At 41.7% G+C, this 18,946-nt stretch overlaps 1 protein-coding gene across 2 annotated transcripts in view; it reads right to left on the bottom strand.

Moving 5' to 3' along the window:
• The window catches only part of ABCD3 (ATP binding cassette subfamily D member 3), a 147,390-nt gene that overhangs the window by 31,967 nt on the left and 96,477 nt on the right, over nt 1-18,946 (bottom strand). For both annotated transcript variants that reach the window (XM_030208506.1, XM_030208507.1), the window contains 6 exons: nt 15,445-15,514; nt 15,214-15,311; nt 15,044-15,135; nt 574-665; nt 408-486; nt 238-301 (listed from right to left, as the gene is read on the bottom strand). In XM_030208506.1, the coding sequence (XP_030064366.1) occupies nt 238-301; nt 408-486; nt 574-665; nt 15,044-15,135; nt 15,214-15,311; nt 15,445-15,514 (495 nt within the window). The remainder of the gene's footprint in view (nt 1-237; nt 302-407; nt 487-573; nt 666-15,043; nt 15,136-15,213; nt 15,312-15,444; nt 15,515-18,946) is intronic.

The following is an 18,946-nucleotide window of genomic DNA, read 5'->3' as shown; positions in this document are numbered from 1 at the left end:
GCATCCTGAATTGTCCACATTGCAATTGTAAGTGACTCGTTTGCATTCTGTTTTCGTTAGCTGCTAGCGTTGTCGGAAAATGGCCTTTAATGCATGCTACGGTTGAAAATTTCTTCGTTAAAGGGTCGTTAAAGTTTAGTGCATCTGGGCCTAAGATGGGAGAAATCTCCATGGTCACAATTCACCTCTGGTGCAGGCTGTGTGAAAGCAAAACAGAAGACAAATGCCATTACATACCTCAAAATTTAAGTCACGAATCAAGACGTCTCCATTAGGTGTTACCAAAGGAACATGATTAAACCTGCATGAAATATAAAAAGGTATGTGAATGCATATTTCAACTAATAGTGAACAGGTGATCTTGTAAATTAAATTAATACTATAACAGTGACATTTTCTCCACATACTTGATAATATTATCAGCGATGATAAATTTTCCACTGCCAGCTATCAAGGGAGCCATGTCTATTTTTTCTGCATCTAGAACTTTAGAGTAAAAGCAAGTGTAAGGAAATGGAAGTCATATCTATCAAGTCCTGAGTGATACATAAAGAGCTCATGCAAATAAGTTACCTTTGTCCTGTTGAGAAACCATAGTGCGCTCATATTTGCCATTATTCAAATCCTTAAGTACTTGCATTAACTCTGTAATCCGAGCCGTGAAACTGCAAATAAAACAAAGTTTGTTCATTGTAAAAAGTAACACCTTCTGTAGTGGACAAAGCTCTAATCTGCTGCTACCTGGAGAGTTCTAATACATACAATGAACTGCCAGTGTTTTTATTTTCCTATAACAGATCTAAGTCAAAATAAACAGTACAGTTCTTTTCTAAACTAACTTGAAACCTAGAAACTGTCAGGGCCTGTGGTCTCACTCCCCTCCCTAGTAGATTTTACAACACATCTGATACACAACTGGATGTTTTGGGGGAGACTGAGCGTTGTGCTTGACACCCAATTTGTGACCCAAAACTATGAAAACCTGGAGGAAAAGGAGACGCAGTATGTAGGGTTTACTCATATTACAGCTGTCCACCAAATCTTTATAAAATGGCAATGGCACTGGTTTTGGCACTTGCTTACTCACTTATATGATCGCTACTAAAGAAATGATAGTTATTTCATGTGTAAAAGAATAAGACCCTGTTGGCTTTCATTGATTGGCATTTGATTTATATTTGTATGCTATGTTAATCCAACTATAGATTTTGTGGGGACAGTTTAATTTTTGGTGGTTTAGACTTTTATATGTGGTATCCTGGTTGAGTGAGGATGGTACATGCAAGGAAGGGGAAGGGGTAAGTATATGATGCCTTATTTAGGAATTCACTACCTTGCTTCAGGCTTGGCGTATGCAAGTGTGTGGAGGACATTTGAAGGTTAGAACATCTCCCTTCCCTGCTCAGAACACGGACATCCTAGCGTTTCTCCAAGCAGGTCTTCAGAAAGGATTGGCATTGGGTTCTCTAAATTTCAGGTTGTGGCTTTGGTCTGTTTCAGGGGCCAAGTACAGAAGGCATGTCATGCGGCTCACCTGGATATTGTTTGATTCTTGCGAAGAGCGAGCCACTTGCGGCCTTCCTTTTCGTACGCCATGTTTAGAGTGGAATTTTAATTTAGTCCTTCGGGCTGTTTAGAAGCCTTGTTTTGAGTCACTCTAGAAGGCCTCCTTGAAAGATCTTTTAGCGATCTTGGTGGCTGTTGCATTGGCACTAGGGTTTGGGAGCTTCAGGCTCTCTTTTGTCGGGATCGCTTTGTTTTTTTGGAGGTGGGAGGGGGGCTCTCCATGCACATGGTTCCTCCATTTCTTTTTTTTTTTAATTACATTTGTACCCCGCGCTTTCCCACTCATGGCAGGCTCAATGCGGCTTACATGTGGCAATGGAGGGTTAAGTGACTTGCCCAGAGTCACAAGGAGCTGCCTGTGCCTGAAGTGGGAATCAAACTCAGTTCCTCAGGACCAAAGTCCACCACCCTAACCACTAGGCCACTCCTCCACTCTTGTGAAAGTGGTACCAGCATTTCTGACCTGGTGCTTACAAATGGAGAGTACGTTTCTGATGTCAAGGTGGCGGACCATTTGGCATCTAGTGATCATCGTATGGTGTGGTTCAATATTAAAACTGAAGAGAGGGCTCATTCGAGATTGAAGGTCCTAGATTTCAAAGGAACTAACTTTGCCGAGCTGGGGGAATTTCTCAAGGAACAGTTAGTGGGATGGAAACAGCTGAAGGATGTAGAACAGCAATGGACAAGACTGAAAGGAGCTATATTAAAGGCAACTAACCTTTATGTTAGAAAATTACATAAAAGTAAGAGGAAAAGAAGGCCTCTCTGGTACTCAAATGTAGTAGCTGAAAAGATAAGGGAAAGGAGGCTAGCCTTTGCACGTTATAAGACGATTCAGAAAGATGAAGACAGGAGAGAATACCTAAATAAGCGAAGAGAAGCTGGAAAAGCTATCAGGAAAGCGAAGCAGCAAATGGAGGAAAAGATAGCTAATACGGTAAAATTGGGGGCCAAGACCTTTTTCAGATATATGACAAGAGGAAGTGCCATAATAGCATTATGAGGCTCAAAGCTGAGGGAGAGAAATATGTGGAAGGTAAGGATAAAGCTGAACTGCTTAACGATTATTTTAGCTCTGTGTTCACGAATGAAAGACTGGGGATAGGGCTGCAGAAAACAAAGGTTAAGAGGGATGGATGTATGGTAGACCAAGACCCGTTTACGGAGGACTGTGTTCGTGAGGAGCTTGCCAAACTAAAAGTAGACAGAGCGATGGGGCCTGATGGGATACACCCGAGGGTGCTTAAAGAACTCGGAGAAGTTCTGTCGGCTCCGCTGACGGACCTCTTCAATGCTTCCTTAGAAACTGGAGTGGTCCCAGTGGACTGGAGAAGGGCGGATATGGTTCCTTTGCACAAGAGTGGAAGTAAGGAAGAGGTTGGGAATTACAGACCTGTCAGTCTGACCTCGGTGGTGAGTAAGCTAATGGAAACGCTTCTAAAGAGGGAGACAGATTTCTTGAACTACATGGAATGCGGGACCCGAGGCAGTATGGCTCAATGGCATAGCTACGTGGGGCCAGGGGGTCCTGGGCCCCCGTAGATTTGGCCCTGGACCCCCCTGCCGACGACCCTCTTGACCCCCCCCCCTCTTGCCGTCGCCTGCCTTTGCTGGCAGGGGACCCCAACCCCCCCCAGCCGAGGTCCTCTTCTTCCCGCAAAAGGCTTCCTTCTGTTTCTGACGTCCTGCACGTACAACATGCAGGATGTCAGACTCACAGAACAAAGCCTTGCAGATCAGCTGATCTGCAAGACTTCGTTCTGTGAGTCTGAGGTCCTGCACGTACAGAAGGAAGCCTTTTGCGGAAAGAGGACCTCGGCTGGCGGGCATAGGCATAGTTTGACTGTTTCATTTGGGGGGGCAAAGGATGGGGCGGAGCATATTAGCATATTCATTTGCATATACACATATGCAAATGAATATGCTAATATGGAGGAAGGAATTGAAATTTACAGACAAAATATCACAGATGCACATTTCAAAAAGCTGACATATTTCAGTTAATAAATTCTGAATAAAATACTTTTTTCTACCTTTGTCTGATCATTTAGTTTCTCTATTCGCAAATGATATGTATGCTTAATTTGCAGTTCCCTCTCTTTCAAGCATCCCCTCCTCTGCAGTTTGGCAGCTGGCCTCTCTCTCAACTGTCCTCCTATTGTCCAGCAGCTCACCCTTCTCCCTCTCACCTCCTGATTCTGCAGGCCTTCTCTCTCTCACCCCCCCCCCCCCAGCCTTGTGATTCAGCTCATTCAACCTCCCTAGTCCAACAGCTTCTCCCCTTTCACCCCCCCCCCCCCCCACTGATCTGGCAGCTTCCCTCTCTCTTACCCCCTCCAATTCTACAGTTCTCTTCTCACTCAACCCCCCAGGTGCCTGTAATCCAGCAGCTCCCCCTATCTCAATCACTCCCAGCCTGTGTGATCCAGCAGTTCCCCCTCTCTTAACCCCTCCTGCCCCTGTGATTCAGTGGCTCCCTCTCTCAAACAACCCCCCCCCCCCCATTCCAATAACTCTCATCTCTCTCAAGCCTCCACACCAGCACTTGCAATCCAGCAGCTCCCTCTCTCTCAAATACTCCATCCATCGACCAGCTTCCTTCTCTCTCACCCACACCAATACGGCAGCTCTCCTCTCCACCCCCCACCCCATCTACTTTTAAATAAATGCTTCTCTTCTCTAGCAGCGGCGAATGGACAAGCGTAATAACAGCAAGCAAGCGCAGCCAGGCTCAAGTACTCCGTCCTTCGCTTTCTGAATCCTGACCTCTCAGCGTCCCGCCCAAAAGGAAATGACATCAGAGGAAGGCGGGACGCTGAGAGGTCAGGATTCAGAAAGCGAAGGACGGAGTACTTGAGCCTGGCTGCGCTTGCTTGCTGTTATTACGCTTGCCCGTTCGCCACTGCGGGAAAGAAGATTAAGTTGTTTTCGTCGTCTTCGTCGTTTGGGGGGGCATTGCCCCCCCCCTCACCCCCCCAGCCTACGCCCATGCTGGCGGGGGTTGGGCCCCCCGCCAGCAAAGGTAGACGACAGCGGGTTGGCGGCGGGGGGGGTGTCTAGAGGGTCGTCGGCTTGGGGGGGGGGGCAAAGTTGGTGGTGGTGGCAGCAGCAGCAATGGCAGGGGCGGGGTCGGCGGCATGGGGGGGGTTAAAATGTGCCCCCTCACCTCGGGCTCTGGACCCCCTCCCACCGAAGTCTGGCTACGCCCCTGGTATGGCTTCACTAGTGGCAGGTCGTGTCAGACGAATCTGTCTTCTTCGACTGGGTGACCAAACAGTTGGATGTGGGAGGGGCACTTGATGTGGTATACTTGGATTTCAGCAAAGCCTTTGTCATGGTTCCGCACAGGCGACTGATAAATAAATTGAGTGCCCTTGGTATGAGACCTAGAGTAACTGATTGAGTTAAAAAATGGTTGAATGGTAGGAGACAGAGGGTAGTGGTAAATGGAGCTTGCTCTGAAGAAAAGGATGTCGTCAGTGGAGTACCGCAGGGATTGGTCCCAGGGCCGGCTCTTTTTAACGTTTTTGTGAGCGATATTGTGGAAGGGCTGTTTGGTAAGGTTTGCCTCTTTGCGGATGATACTAAACTCTGCATCAGGGTGGACACCCTGGAGGGTGTGAATGACATGAGGAAGGACCTAGTGAAGCTATAAGAATGGACTGATATTTGGCAACTAAGGTTTAATCCCAAAAAATGCAGGGTGATGCACTTGGGTCGCATAAATCCGAGGGAACGGTACAGTATAGGGGGTGAAGTGCTTCAGTGTACGAAGGAAGAGCGGGACTTGGGGGTGATTGTGTCTGATGAACTTAAAGCTTTCAAACAGGTAGAAAAAGCGACGGCCAAAGCCAGAAGGATGCTTGGGTGCATAAAGAGAGGCATGACCAGCAGGAAAAAGGAGGTGATAGTGCCGTTGTGTAAGTCTCTGGTGAGGCCCTATTTGGAGTACTGCGTGCAGTTCTGGAGACCGCACCTACGGAAAGATATAAACAGGATGGAGTCGAGCGGTCTTGAATGCAAAAATTATAGGGACAGGCTTATGAACCTCAACATATATATGCTGGAAAAGAGGAGGGAGAGAGGAGACATGATAGAAACATTTAAATATCTCAAGGGCATTTATGTACAGGAAGAGAGCCTTTTCCAAATGAAGGAGAGCTCTGGAATGAGGGGGCATATGACAAAGTTAAGAGGGAATAGGCTTAGGAGTAACCTAAGGAAATATTTTATCACAGAAAGGGTGGTGGAGGCGTGGAATGGCCTCCCAGTGGAGGTGGTGGAGTCGATGACTGTTTCAGAATTTAAAAAGGTATGGGATAAGCATCTGGGATCGTTTAAGAACAGGTAGAATTGGGGGTTACAGAGGACGGACAGACTGGATGGGTCATATGGCCTTTATCTGCCGTCATGTTTCTATTCGCATGTAAGCTGGGATAATTGTGGGATGTGTTTTTATAATAGAATTTTTTTTTTTTTTTTTTTAATATCCGGATGCTGTATTATCTGTGGTGTGATTAAATTGTTGCACACTGTACTATTGATTTTATATGTTGAAAACTTCCAGGGGGTAGTCATGTTTATTTGGCACAAATAAATGACAAAAAGGCACTTTATAGACTAACAAGTGATGTAGTAGATGAGTTTCAAGATCAGAGTTTCCTTCTCCACCAATGGCTGAAAAGCTCATTTATTTTGCTGAATTTACATACTGCACCACATTCCTTTAAAGAAGTCGAAAAGTGTGATGAAATGATGCCATTTGCCTTTCCTGCATTTGAAAACTTAAGTATGCCTTTTCAGGGACTGAATGTGAAATGACATATCAAAGTGTGCTTTGTTAAGGAGAAAGGGTCTGCATGAGGAATGTTGTGTGTTTGTGTGCCTATGTGTAACGAAAGACAGACCTTCCCAGTAGGTGCTCTCAACTGGGTGAAACACACCTAAAAAAGGAATCATTTTTATGCTAGGCCAATAAAGGAATCACAGCTTAAGGAGTCTAGTTTTCCCCAGAGCCAATATTATCACTAGAACTTTAAACTAAAAATATTTAGCATTTTTTTGTCAGGACTAGCACCTCAGTAGCTATTTGGAAAGGTCAGATTTATTCCTAGGCCAGGCTTTCATTCCTTGGACTGACTAAATATGCTGCAGAAGCAGGGTTCAAACATACTAGGGAATGTGCTGAGGAGACCTAGACTGAGTACAATGGTGGCACCTACTGAATAAAACTTACCATCATAAGAAAAGTTATGCTGAATTAGACCAAGGTCTATCGAGTCCAGCATCCTGTCTCTGGCAGTACCAAGTATGCGGCAGATCCCAAACAGCTGATCTGATTCCCACAGTTCATTTCTAGAGATGCGCAATGACTCTCTCAAGTCTATCTAGATAATATTTTTTTTAAATAGACTTCTCATCCAGGAACTTAACCAATCCTGCTATATTAGTCACTTTAACTGTTGCCTCCGACAAGAAATTCCACAGCTTAATCATAAACTGCATGAAAAAAACTTTATACAATTTTTTATTCTAATGGTTATTAGTTTCATGTAGGGTCCCTCTTGTTTTTGAGTAGACAGATTGAACAGCTATTCTCTATTTAACCATTCAACCCCACTCATTTTAGAAGCTTCTTTCATATTCCCTCACTCAATTTTTTCCAAATTGAAAAGCTCTAACCTATTTAGCCTGTCTTCATAAGGAAGGTGTTCTCTTTCTTTCATTCCTTTTGTCACCCTTTCTAGTTGCTCTATACCCTTTTTGGAGACTGGGCAACCAGAATTGCACACAATACTCAGAGGTATCAATGCACCAATGATCTATACAGAGGCCTAATAATCTTAGGGGCTCATTTTCAAAGCACTTAGACTTACAAAGTTCCATAGGTTACTCCGGGGTTCATTTTTGAAAGAGAAAGATGTTTAAAAAGTGTCATAAAGCACCATTTGGACAGATTTCTTCTCAAAATGTCCAAATCGGTATTTGCGAAACCTGTTTTGCAGACGTCTATCTATGCATTTCGTCTACAGTGCATCCAAATCACAAAGGGGCTTGGTGGGTGAGTTTCAAAGGCGGGATTAGGGTGTGCCTAACACTTGGACATTTTACAGCCACAATGGAACAAAACTTCAACATTTTGGTCTAGAACTATTTGTTAGAAAAACAAGACACAAAAAGGTGACCTAAATGATCAAAAGACGATTGGAGGGATTCAGGGATGACCCTTTACTCCCCCCCCCCCCCCCCCAAAATGTGAATAAAAATAGTACTCACCAGCCTCTAAAAGTGCCACAATGTTATAGCCAGGCCCATTAGAGCAACACGCAGGTCTCCGGAGTAGTATAATGGTAGGTGAAGTGCACTGTAGACAGGAGGACCCAGGTCTATACCCAGGTCTATACCTCCTCCTACCTGTTACTTGTGGTGGAAACTGTGAGCCCTCCAAAACTCACCAGAAACCCAATGTACCCACATATAGGTGTCCCCTTCACCCATAAGGGCTATTGCAGTGGTGTATAGTTGGGGGTTGGGGGTTTTTGAGGGCTCAGCAGGGAAGCAACAGTAAGACATGCTTATATGAAGCATTTATATGAAGCCCACAGCAGTACCCCTTATGGTGCCCCATTACTCTCCTGGGATGTCTGGGGGACCAGTCTGCTAAAAATGTTGGCTCCTTCTACTTCACAATGGCTTGATTTTGTGAGTTTTTAACTTGAACTTTTTTTTCCCCAAAAATGACCTAGAAAGATAAACACAGAAAATACAAAAAACTTTCTGGGAAAATAAAAAAAAGATAGCCATTTTATTTTTCCAAAATGGGTAAATTTCCTATTCAGATTTGATACATTTAGCGCAAAACTCCAAAGTCAGACTTAGATGCACTATAAAAAAAATGCCCCCACGTAATTTTGTAAGTGCTCTGAAAATACGCCTTTTAGATTTGTACTCCATCTTTTTTGAAAAAATCCCCAACCTTCTATTTGTTTTAGAATCTGCAGCACACTGGGCTGAAAGTGTCATATTATCATCCATGACTCCATCAATTTTTCTTGGGTGCTAATGCCCAATTCAGAACCCAGCATTTTATATCTGCAATTGGGATTTTGTTTTCCCTTATGTGGATAACTATGCACATGCTAAATTTCATCTGCCATTTAGATGTCCAGTCTCCTACCAGGGGTGTACCCAAGGGTGGGCCTGGGTGGCGTCATCCTGGACCCACCCAGCAGCAGCCGGCCTAACTGGCAAAACAAAAATCCAGGCACTTTTGTTTTACATGTCAGTTTTTAATAGACTGCCAAACAGAGGTCACACTCCATCCTGACCTCCTTCCTCTTCCACTGCTATCGTGATGTGCATCTGGCCGCCCGAGGGCCTGTAGCAACAATGTAATCCTTAGAAAGCAGCATGGGACCGCCCAACCATGTCATACTGATGGCTGTACAACATCCCACCCCACTAATACACATACTTCCTGTTCTAGTGAGGGTGGGACACTACAAAGCCATCAGCATGGTGCACCTGAGAGGTCCCATGCTGCCTTCTAAAGATTACTTCATCGCTGCATCATGTGATCCAGTGGCAATCGCAGGTAAGGGGCTGGTAGGGGCTGCAGGGGAGGGAGCTGCCATGGGGGAAGATTTTAAAGAGAGCATCAGGGAGCAAGAAGGGGGAATAAAGACAGAGAAATAAAGAGGTGGGGATGAGGGATAAAGAGAAGGAATGCTGGTCATGAGAGAAGGAATGGGGGGGAGGAGAAATGGATTCTGGACACAGGGTGGAACAGGATATAGAGAGGGCATACTGATAGTGAAAGATTATGGATATCTGAAATGACTGCTCACAGGGGTGGCTGTATAAAAAAAGGAATGGGGGAAAATTCCAGACATAGGGAGGGACAGGATACAGAGCAAGCTGGACATGAGGGAAGAAATGGGGGGGTGGGGAGAATGTATGCAGGGAAGGACTGGACATAGAGAGGGGACGATGGATATGAGAGAAAGAATTGGAGAAGGCCACAGAGGTGAGATGTACACAGGGGAGGGTAAGGACAGGGACACAGAAGAGAGATGGATGGTGGACAGAGAAAGAGAAGATATATCAAATGAACAGGAGATACAGGAAAAAAAAGAAAGTTAAGAGAAGACAGAGGATTGCAGAAACCAGAGACTGGGAGAAGGGTAGATAGTGGGGTTCCCCAGGGGTCTGTGCTGGGACCGTTGTTTTTTAAACATATTTATAAATGATCTAGAGATGGGAGTAACTAGTGAGGTAATTAAATTTGCTGACGACACAAAGTTATTAAATTGAAAGAGGATTGTGAAAAAATACACGAGGACCTTACGAGACTGGAAGACTGGGCATCTAAATGGCAGATGACTTTTAATGTGAGCAAGTGCAAATTGATGCATGTGGGAAAGAGGAACCCAAACTATAGCTACGTAATGCAAGGTTCCACGCTAGGAGTCCCAAACAAGAAAGGGATCTCGGCGTCATTCGTTGTTGATGATACGTTGAAACCCTCTGCTCAGTGTGCTGCGGTGGCTAAGAAAGCAAATAGAATGTTAAGTATTATTAGGAAAGAAATGTAAAACAAAAGTGAGGACGTTATAATGCCTTTGTATCAGTCCATGGTGTGACCACACCTCGAATATTGTGTTCAATTCTGGTCACCACATCTCAAAAAAGATATAGTGGAATTAGAAAAGGTGCAGAGAAGGGCGACAAAAATGATAAAGGTGATGGGACGACTTCCCTATGAGGAAAGGCTGAAGCGTCTAGGGCTCTTTAGCTTGAAGAAAAGACGGCTGAGGGGAGATATGATACAGGTCTATAAAATCCTGAATGAAATAGAAAGAGTCAATATGAATCAACTGTTTACTCTTTCAAAAAGTAAAAAAAACTAGGACATATTCCATGACATAGTTGCACATTTAAAAACAAACAGGAGAAAATATATATTTTTTTCACTCAACATAGAAAATTTCTGGAACTTGTTGAGCAAGTGGTAAAAGCAGTTAATGTAGCTGGGCTTAAAAAGATTTGGTTATAAAAATAGGGATGACATCCCAAGTAACTGACAAATGAAGGCTCAAGACATCACTGTCCAGTAAATGACAGTTTCCACTGAACTGGAAGCCCAAAGGAGCAGGAAAAACTGCTAGGCTAAAAGCAAAAAAATAAATATATATTTAGCATTATTTTTTTTTTTTTAAACCTCTCACACAATGTCATTCACCTTTTTCACTCCTGTCTGGAATAATTTACAGATATTTCCCTCTTTTCTTCCCATATACAGTGCAAATACTACAAAGCCCTTTTGCAGCTCAGGCTGTTCTTTGGGTATCAAAGTAGTGTTTCAAGAGTGGAAGTATCTAGTTAATCATTCTTAGAAATATGTTACAAGAAGTATATTTCTGTTGGTTAAGCAAAGGAATGTTAAGTGATTTGCTCAAAGTCCACAGTAAAAAAAAAAAAACCCAAAAAAACCCCCACTTCCATTGCACTACTAAATCTTACGTCAAAGTCAACAACAACATTTATGCTGAATGACAAGTAAATTTCTTACAAAATCCAATGACCTCATTCAATTCAGATATCAGTCAAAGGCACAAAGCCTTTTTTGAATAAAACCCTAAAGTTGACACAAAATTATTCAGGGTCGTCAAGTTGCAGGAGGAGTGTGAAAGATTACAGGAGGACCTCGCGAGACTGGGGGATTGGGCGTACAAGTGGCAGATGAAGTTCAATGTTGACAAGTGCAAAGTGATGCATGTGGGTAAGAGGAACCCGAATTACAGCTATGTCATGCAAGGTTCCGCGTTAGGAGTTACGGACCTAGAAAGGGATCTGGGAGTCATCATTGATAAGACGTTAAAAACGTCTGCCCAGTGTGCTGCCGCGGCTAAGACAGCACACAGAATGTGGAGTATTATTAGGAAAGGGATGGAAAACAAACACGAGGATGTTATAATATCGCTCCATGGTGCAACTGCACCTCGAGTATTGTGTCCAATTCTGGTCGCCGCATCTCAAAAAAGATATAAAGGAATTAGAAAAGGTGCAGAGAAGGGCAACGAAAAAGATAAAGGGAATGGAATGATTTCCCTATGAGGAAAGCCTGAGAAGGTTAGGGTTCTTCAGCTTGGAGAAAAGGTGGCTGAGGGGTGATATGATAGAAGTCTACAAATAATGAGCGGAGTAGAGCGGACAGATGTGAAGCGTTTGTTTACACTTTCAAACAACAACAAAACCAGGGGACACAAGATGAAGCTAGAATATGGTAGATTTAAAATAGGAGAAAGTTTTTCTTTACTCAGCGTGTAGTTAGACTCTGGAACTCGTTGCCGGAGAATGTAGTGACAGCAGCTGGCCTTACGGAATTTAAAGGGGGTTTGGCCAGATTCCTGAGGGAAAAGTCCATTGAACATTATTAATTTTTTTTTTTTTTTTTTGGGGGGGGGGGGGGGGTTGCCGGGTTCTTGAAGCCTGGATTGGCCGCTGTCAGAGACAGGATGCTGGGCTTGATGGACCCTTGGTCTTTTCCCAGTATGGCGGTGCTTATGTACTTATGTAAGATGTTGGGAGAGGAGATTCAAAGAATGAAACAGAATGGATAAAAATAGACAATAAAAATCCAAGCAAAATTATAAACTAATTAGGAATTTGATGGTCTCAAATATGTTGTTGAAGAGCAGTCTCAATGATGTGGTCTGACGTAAGTTGTTGAGCAGTCTCAGTGATGTGAAGTGCTTCCAGCTGTGGGATGTTCATGTACAAGGCATCAATGTTAAGAATTACTAGTAGTACATTAGTTAGGTCTCCTTCAAAGTTCTCCAACAAATTAATCAATATGGCTGGATAGGATTCTATCTTAAGAATCAAAGGGTGTACCTTTAGATGTTCTTTAGGATCTGAATCAAGAAGGGCATAATATAATCGGTCATCTCAACTACATAATCTGCTCTGTTCTGAACCACAATCCCTCCACCTTTGTCTGTTGGTTTAACAACGATAGAATGATCATTGGCTAATGATTGAAGTTTTTCTTCTATAACTTGGAAATATCTTGATGAACACATCCTTGAAAGGTATGTATTAAAGGGTCCATAGGAACAGGTGGGATCCACTTTGAGGCGTTCTTCACCACTGAGAAATTTATATGGGGCACTGTGTTCTTGGAGAAAAGCTTAAATAATCTGTAATTTACAGGTAAATTTAAAAAGGTCTATCCTTGTTTGGAATGTATCATATTTTTTAGTAGGTACAAAAGAAAGACCTCTATGTAAGACCTGAGTTTGTATATCAGAAAGAGTGCTACCAGATAAAATATAGGGATATCTATCTCCAACTGTTCTTTCTCTGAAAATGTTGATGTTGGAATGGCATATATCTGGTCTGGGCTGCTCTCGAATAGTCTCTTCCTCTGCCTCTTGAGGGAAAATTGTCTCTGGGATGTCTTCGGGATGGTAACCACTCCCTTGTTTGGTCTTTTCTGTCATGCGTTTGTCCCAGATTCGGGGGGGGGGGGGGGGGGGGGAAGAGTGTGATGGATCTTGGTGAGGTGAAAGTGAAACGGGACTAGTGAGGGGTGAGGTATATCACCCCATGAGTCACTTCAGACACATTTTCTGCCTCTATCTGAAGACAACGCTAAAGTGGTCTGGAGGGTCAGCCACTGCAGTAGGAATTTTACCTTTTCTCATTCTGTTATGATCTATATTTCTATTAATGTGTTGTTTGAGGTCTAGCTTTGCTATATGGGAATATAGACCCTCTTTGATAGACTCATCCCTCCTAAATTTACTATCTTTGATGTCTCTAATATCGTGTCTAAATGAATGCATCTGTTGACATCAGATAAAACTGCATCAAAACGTGGATCACTATCTTTAAGAACACTATCTTTTCATCTACTCTGTGATGTAGTTCTTCACTCTCTTGCTTTGCAGTTTCTGCCAACAAAATCATCAAGTCTAAAAAATTAAAATGGCAGTCCACTGCTTTAAAAATAGTTGATCACAAATAAACATGGTCAGTGCTTTACTAATCCTCAGGCCTCTGGGGATCATCTTAGCCCTACAGTAAAGACCCGTGTCGGGTCTTTGCGGCTGGTGCTTTCAATAAAGAATTTTCTTTGATTCATCTCCATGGCTGGTCATTTGTGTCATCCTCTACTCTTCTTGGACCAAGCAGTGCTTAAATCACATGTCCAATACCTCACTGTTATCTATCTAGTGCCAAGGCTAGCAGCAGTGACAAGCATTCCTCGTTCATGGGAGACATAACCAAGTATTTTGTTACTAATCAGTACCAACCTTAGGGAAATCACTTAAATACTGGTCACCTCAACTCAATATAATCAGTACTAATGAGTACGACATACATGCAATGTATATATTATGCTGGCCTATCTTTATGGTAATAACAGCACTGTAAAAGTACAAACGTTTTAGCAAAAGCTAGGTAATTTAGACCAGTAATCTGGCGCCTCTATAGTGTTATGTAATAAATAAAATCATCTTCTGCGCATGCAGCAAGTTATTTTGGCCCATATAATAAGTCCTTATTTTCTGTGACAATATACCTGAATTACTGTCTTTTTACTGCATCACTCATCTAAAATTTCAGTTCTCTGACAATACTGCCACAGCAAAAAGAAAGGCTGTATGTATTCTTCATCCATTACAACTCTCACTACACCTGGTGCAAATCCTGCAAGATTTGAGACCATGAGACTTGCTCTGGAGTTGGGGTACTTTACACCTTAAATCAAACGAGTGTGGCAGTTGTATTAGACAGCGGTGAGAATATAAACTTAAGCCTGCTGTATGATAGGGGGGCAGGTAAAGGATGACTCTTGGAAGGTAGGAAGGATGAGGGGTGCATGGACTTACTAGGTTTAAGGAAATAAGACTTAAGGCGAAAAGAGAAAGAGAGATTAAGTAAGAGCAGCATGCAGGAGAACAAGAAAAAAGGGAAAGTGTGACTGGTGAGGGCATGCTGCTGACAGCTTGGTGGGTGAGGGGTGGAGTCTACTGGCTTCTGCTGGAACTGTGCAGTACTGCATTAAGGGCCTGATTTAATAAAACTTTGTCTATGGGAGAAGAAAACAGTTTTAGTAACACAGGCCCTAATAGCCGGAGGGGGAGAGGGAACATTCAGCAGCTGGCTTCTAAATTTAAACAACATTTGTTAAGGCCTGAATGCGCTATTACTAGGAAATGGTCATTAAATAAAAAATTTTTGGGATAGTGATTTAAATCATGACAAATTAATTTGATTTGAAGTAAACCCAGAATACAGAACTGGCATTGTCCCTTGAAACAAATTTATCTATCTTCATAGCCAGCAGCACCATATCTGAGAAGTTAATGCCACACACATAAGAAATGGAAAAGAGCAAAGGATGAGACAACAAAAAGATGAAAGAATTGAAGAAAAAGTTCTAGATGGTAGTTATCTGGCTTACCCTGCAAGTCTGGTCATTTCCCGACCTGCCAAAACTATTCTGCCCAGGGCCTGCGACATTCTCAGCAACATCCTTCCACTCTGGTAGTAGTCCTTAAATTTAGGGACACAGCAATTAGAATAGATGATCTAAGAAATCTGAAAGCAAGAACTGATCTCTTCATCACTCACTTCCAGCAGCTCTGCATGTGTACTTTTTAGATGGCGAGGATGATCCACGGTCAGGAAAGGACGACTAACCACCAGGTAGCCAACCACAGTAGCGAGATCTGAAAAGATAAAAATGTTTTAGAATTGTAAAAAAAAAAAAAAAAAAAAGTTAGACATTTTTTGATGATTTTTATCTTATAAGGATACTTCCCAGGGTATTTTTATCCATCAGTAGATTCTGTACCAACTTACACTTAGCAATGATGCTGTCGACAAAGCCCATGGAAAACCGAAACAGGATGAAGTTATGCAAGTGCTCTACCTGGTGAAATCAAAAAGGGGAAAAGCTCAGACTAAAACCACGGTCTCTATATTTGGTAGTAATGCAAGAATAAACTGGTGTCCAAAATTAAGCTAGCTGTATCCATGTGAAAGCATCTGGATAGTCAGCCAAAATCTGGTTAAGTTTTGGCCTGTTATTTGGGTGACCAAGAGGCATATTTTCAAAGCACTTAGCCTTCCAAAGTTCCATAGAAACCTATGGAACTTTGGAAGGCTAACTGCTTTGAAAATATGCCTCCAAGTTACCTAAACAGTTTTAGCCATCCAGTGCTGAATATCAGTGTTCACTGATCAAAGTTATACCATGCACTGCAATATCTCACCTCTGCCTTCCTTTGGCCAAATTCTGCCACCAAGCAGGGGAGAAATGTCAGCTACTGGGTTTGTCTGGACCCTTATGCTGTAAAACCTAATACTAAATAGAACCTTTCAGTAACACATTACTGAAGTACACAATTAGGAATTCACATACAATGCAATGCAATTTAACACTAAGATATAATGTAGCTGCGTACATTTTCATTTCTTCTGTGCAACTTTCCACTTTTTAAAATCAAAATGGTATTACAACTAAAGAAACATTAGAATCACTTTATGTGGCCACAACAGACTAGTTTTCAGGATATCCCTAATGTTCCCTAATTCCTTACGTTAGGGATTTATTGCTTTATCTTGAAGGATTGGCCATCCTCCTAGATCAGAACATAATTTTGGCGACACTAGATGAATCGGCTTTATATACCAATGTACCTCAAGGTGCAACCTTAGAGATTATTGGTGACACCTTGAATACTATGAGCATATCTGAGGGCAAGATGCAGCTTTTGAATACTTTATTTATATCCCACATTGGGCCCTGTTTACTAAGCTGCACTATAGGCGGACTAAAAAGTTAGCTTGCCTACAGTGCGGCTTAGTAAACAGGGCCGATTATCTCAAATAGGATTCAAATTCAATGTGGCTCACAAAATAACAAAAGTAGAACTGACACGGTGTTCTGATTACATAGAACAAAGTGTGTGTGTGTGTGTGTGTGTGTATATATATATATATATATATATATATATATATATATATATATACATACACACAAAATTATTAAACAGCATAACATGAAATCTTGATTATATAACATGTTTGTAATACATAGGACAGAATGTGAATATGGACAGTTGTAGTTATTGCAAGTTTTGTTAGAGGGTTACTTATTTCTATTGTTAGAGGTCGATCTTATCAAGTAATGTTTCAATAGTTTACAAAATATGAGATATTGACGGCGTTGTTTGGGCAAATAGTTCCATCTGGTTGTACTTTGCTATGAAAATCCAGCATTGGGGATAGTTTTATTTTTGATTTTATTACATTGAGGGAAGTGTAATACAAGAAAGTCTCTGGATGATTTTTAGCATTGCGTGCTGAAAGCTCTATAAAATTCATGTAAGATGGGGATGAACCATAAATTATTTGGTGGGTGAATGCACATAATTTGAAAGTAATGCGTGAACTTATAGATAGCCAGTATAGTTTGAGTAGAAGCGGGGTCGCTTAGGAGTATCAGGTAGCTTTAAGTACAAGACAAGCTGCTGTGTTTTGAGCAGTTTGTAGTTTTCTGATTAGTGAGGTCTTAAGTCCTGCATAGACCCCCATTGCAGTAATCAAATTTTGATAGTACAAAGGATTGAGTTAATGGTCTGAAAATTGTGTTTTGAAAATAAGGTCTTAACTTTAGATGAAATAGTCATCAAAAAGAATTATTTTGCCTTCCAGGGAAAGTTCTTTTACAAATAAAGGGAGTAGCCATGAGAGCCACTGTAGTTCAGATGGTGGCATGTCTCTATATGGCATGGTTTGAAAGATTTATCAGGCGCAATACATAGAATATATATTAACATGGAACGATTTATAGATTACTTTTTTTGATTTGGTCTGGGACATGTCTAACCTGGAAGATTTTTTGGAATATCTTAATTGTTGCATTGACAATATTAAATTTGTTAGTCAAGTTGGGGTTCATCAGGTCGAATTCCTTGACATATTAATTCAATATGAAGAAGGACATTTTATTACTCAAAATGTATAAGAAACCAAATGACAGAAATGCTGCTCCACACTACACGAGTCATCATCCAAAGAGATTAAAGAACAGTATTCCAGTGGGACAGTTTATGTGAGTGAAGCAGTTATGCTCTCAAGAGAATCAATACAGGGATCAAGCAAATATGTATAAATATTTTAGGGGGGTTACTCTAATAAGATTGTTATGCGAGCATTTAAGAGAACCAATAATGCTCAGCAGTGTTGGCTGCTTAGAACTTCGGTCAAACAGAAAGATTCAAAATTAACATGTATTTTACCGTATTATACAAGGGTTCAGCAAATACAGACTTCTATCTTGAAACACTGGTCGATATCCTATCATGCAGGGTTTGAACAAATCCCAAAGTTTGCTTATACTCGTGGCCCCAATTTCGGAGAAATATTTAGCAGACAAAGGGATATTTTGTTAAAAGACAATGTAATTGGGGGGGGGGGGGGTTATACACGTTGCAATCACTGTCAACTGTCAATATGCTATTGTCACTGATAAAGTATGGGTACTGAAATTGCAGAGATGTTTTAATGAGAGTTACAAACTGTGATTCCGAGGATGTGATCTATGGGATTCAATGCCCATGTGGGTTATAATACATAGGGGGAGACAACTAGAAAAATCAAATCTCGGATCACACAGAATTTAAGAAACAACAGGCTTCAATGAGCAGATGCACTGTTAGTAGCACATTGGTTGCAACATAGTCATGGAATGGAGGATTTTTCACTTTGTGATTCTTATCAAGATACAAGCTATGAAGGGACGATGACTTCAGCAAAAATTATTTTGTCATGAGCAAAGATTCATTTATATGTGGGATGCTGTTACCCCAAATGGGTTGAATAAAGAGGTAGACTGAAATCTGTTATTGGTCAAGTCTAACTGAGTTGTGGTGACGTATGAACAGGCTCTTTAAACGCGAAAAGCTTTTTCAATTGCGCATGTGTCAGCATAATTTGATAGCAGACAACATGTTGGAAACCAGTTAGAATCTTGGACAGGTATGGCTGCTGTTAAATACAAATTAATTTTTATTTTTATTGTTGGAGATTAAATGTATGCTATGTTTAGGATAGGTGAAGATTTTTAATATTATCTTTATAGTGTGGTCTCCTGATAGAGAGTTTAGCGAAACATGGCCAATGTTGAGACCGAGAGCACATGACTGATACAGATTGAGTCATGAGCGTATAACGGACAGTGGATCAGGATGTGACTTTGGATTCTTTGCATGGACCCTATATTATCAATAATAATTGGGAAGAATTTCGTGAATTGAATTATTTTTAACTTCAATCTTTTACCGGAAAGGAATTTTGC

This window comes from Microcaecilia unicolor, chromosome 6, assembly GCF_901765095.1.
Source record: "Microcaecilia unicolor chromosome 6, aMicUni1.1, whole genome shotgun sequence".
NCBI classification, from domain to species: domain Eukaryota; kingdom Metazoa; phylum Chordata; class Amphibia; order Gymnophiona; family Siphonopidae; genus Microcaecilia; species Microcaecilia unicolor.
This window is presented reverse-complemented; position numbering and strand designations above follow the sequence as displayed.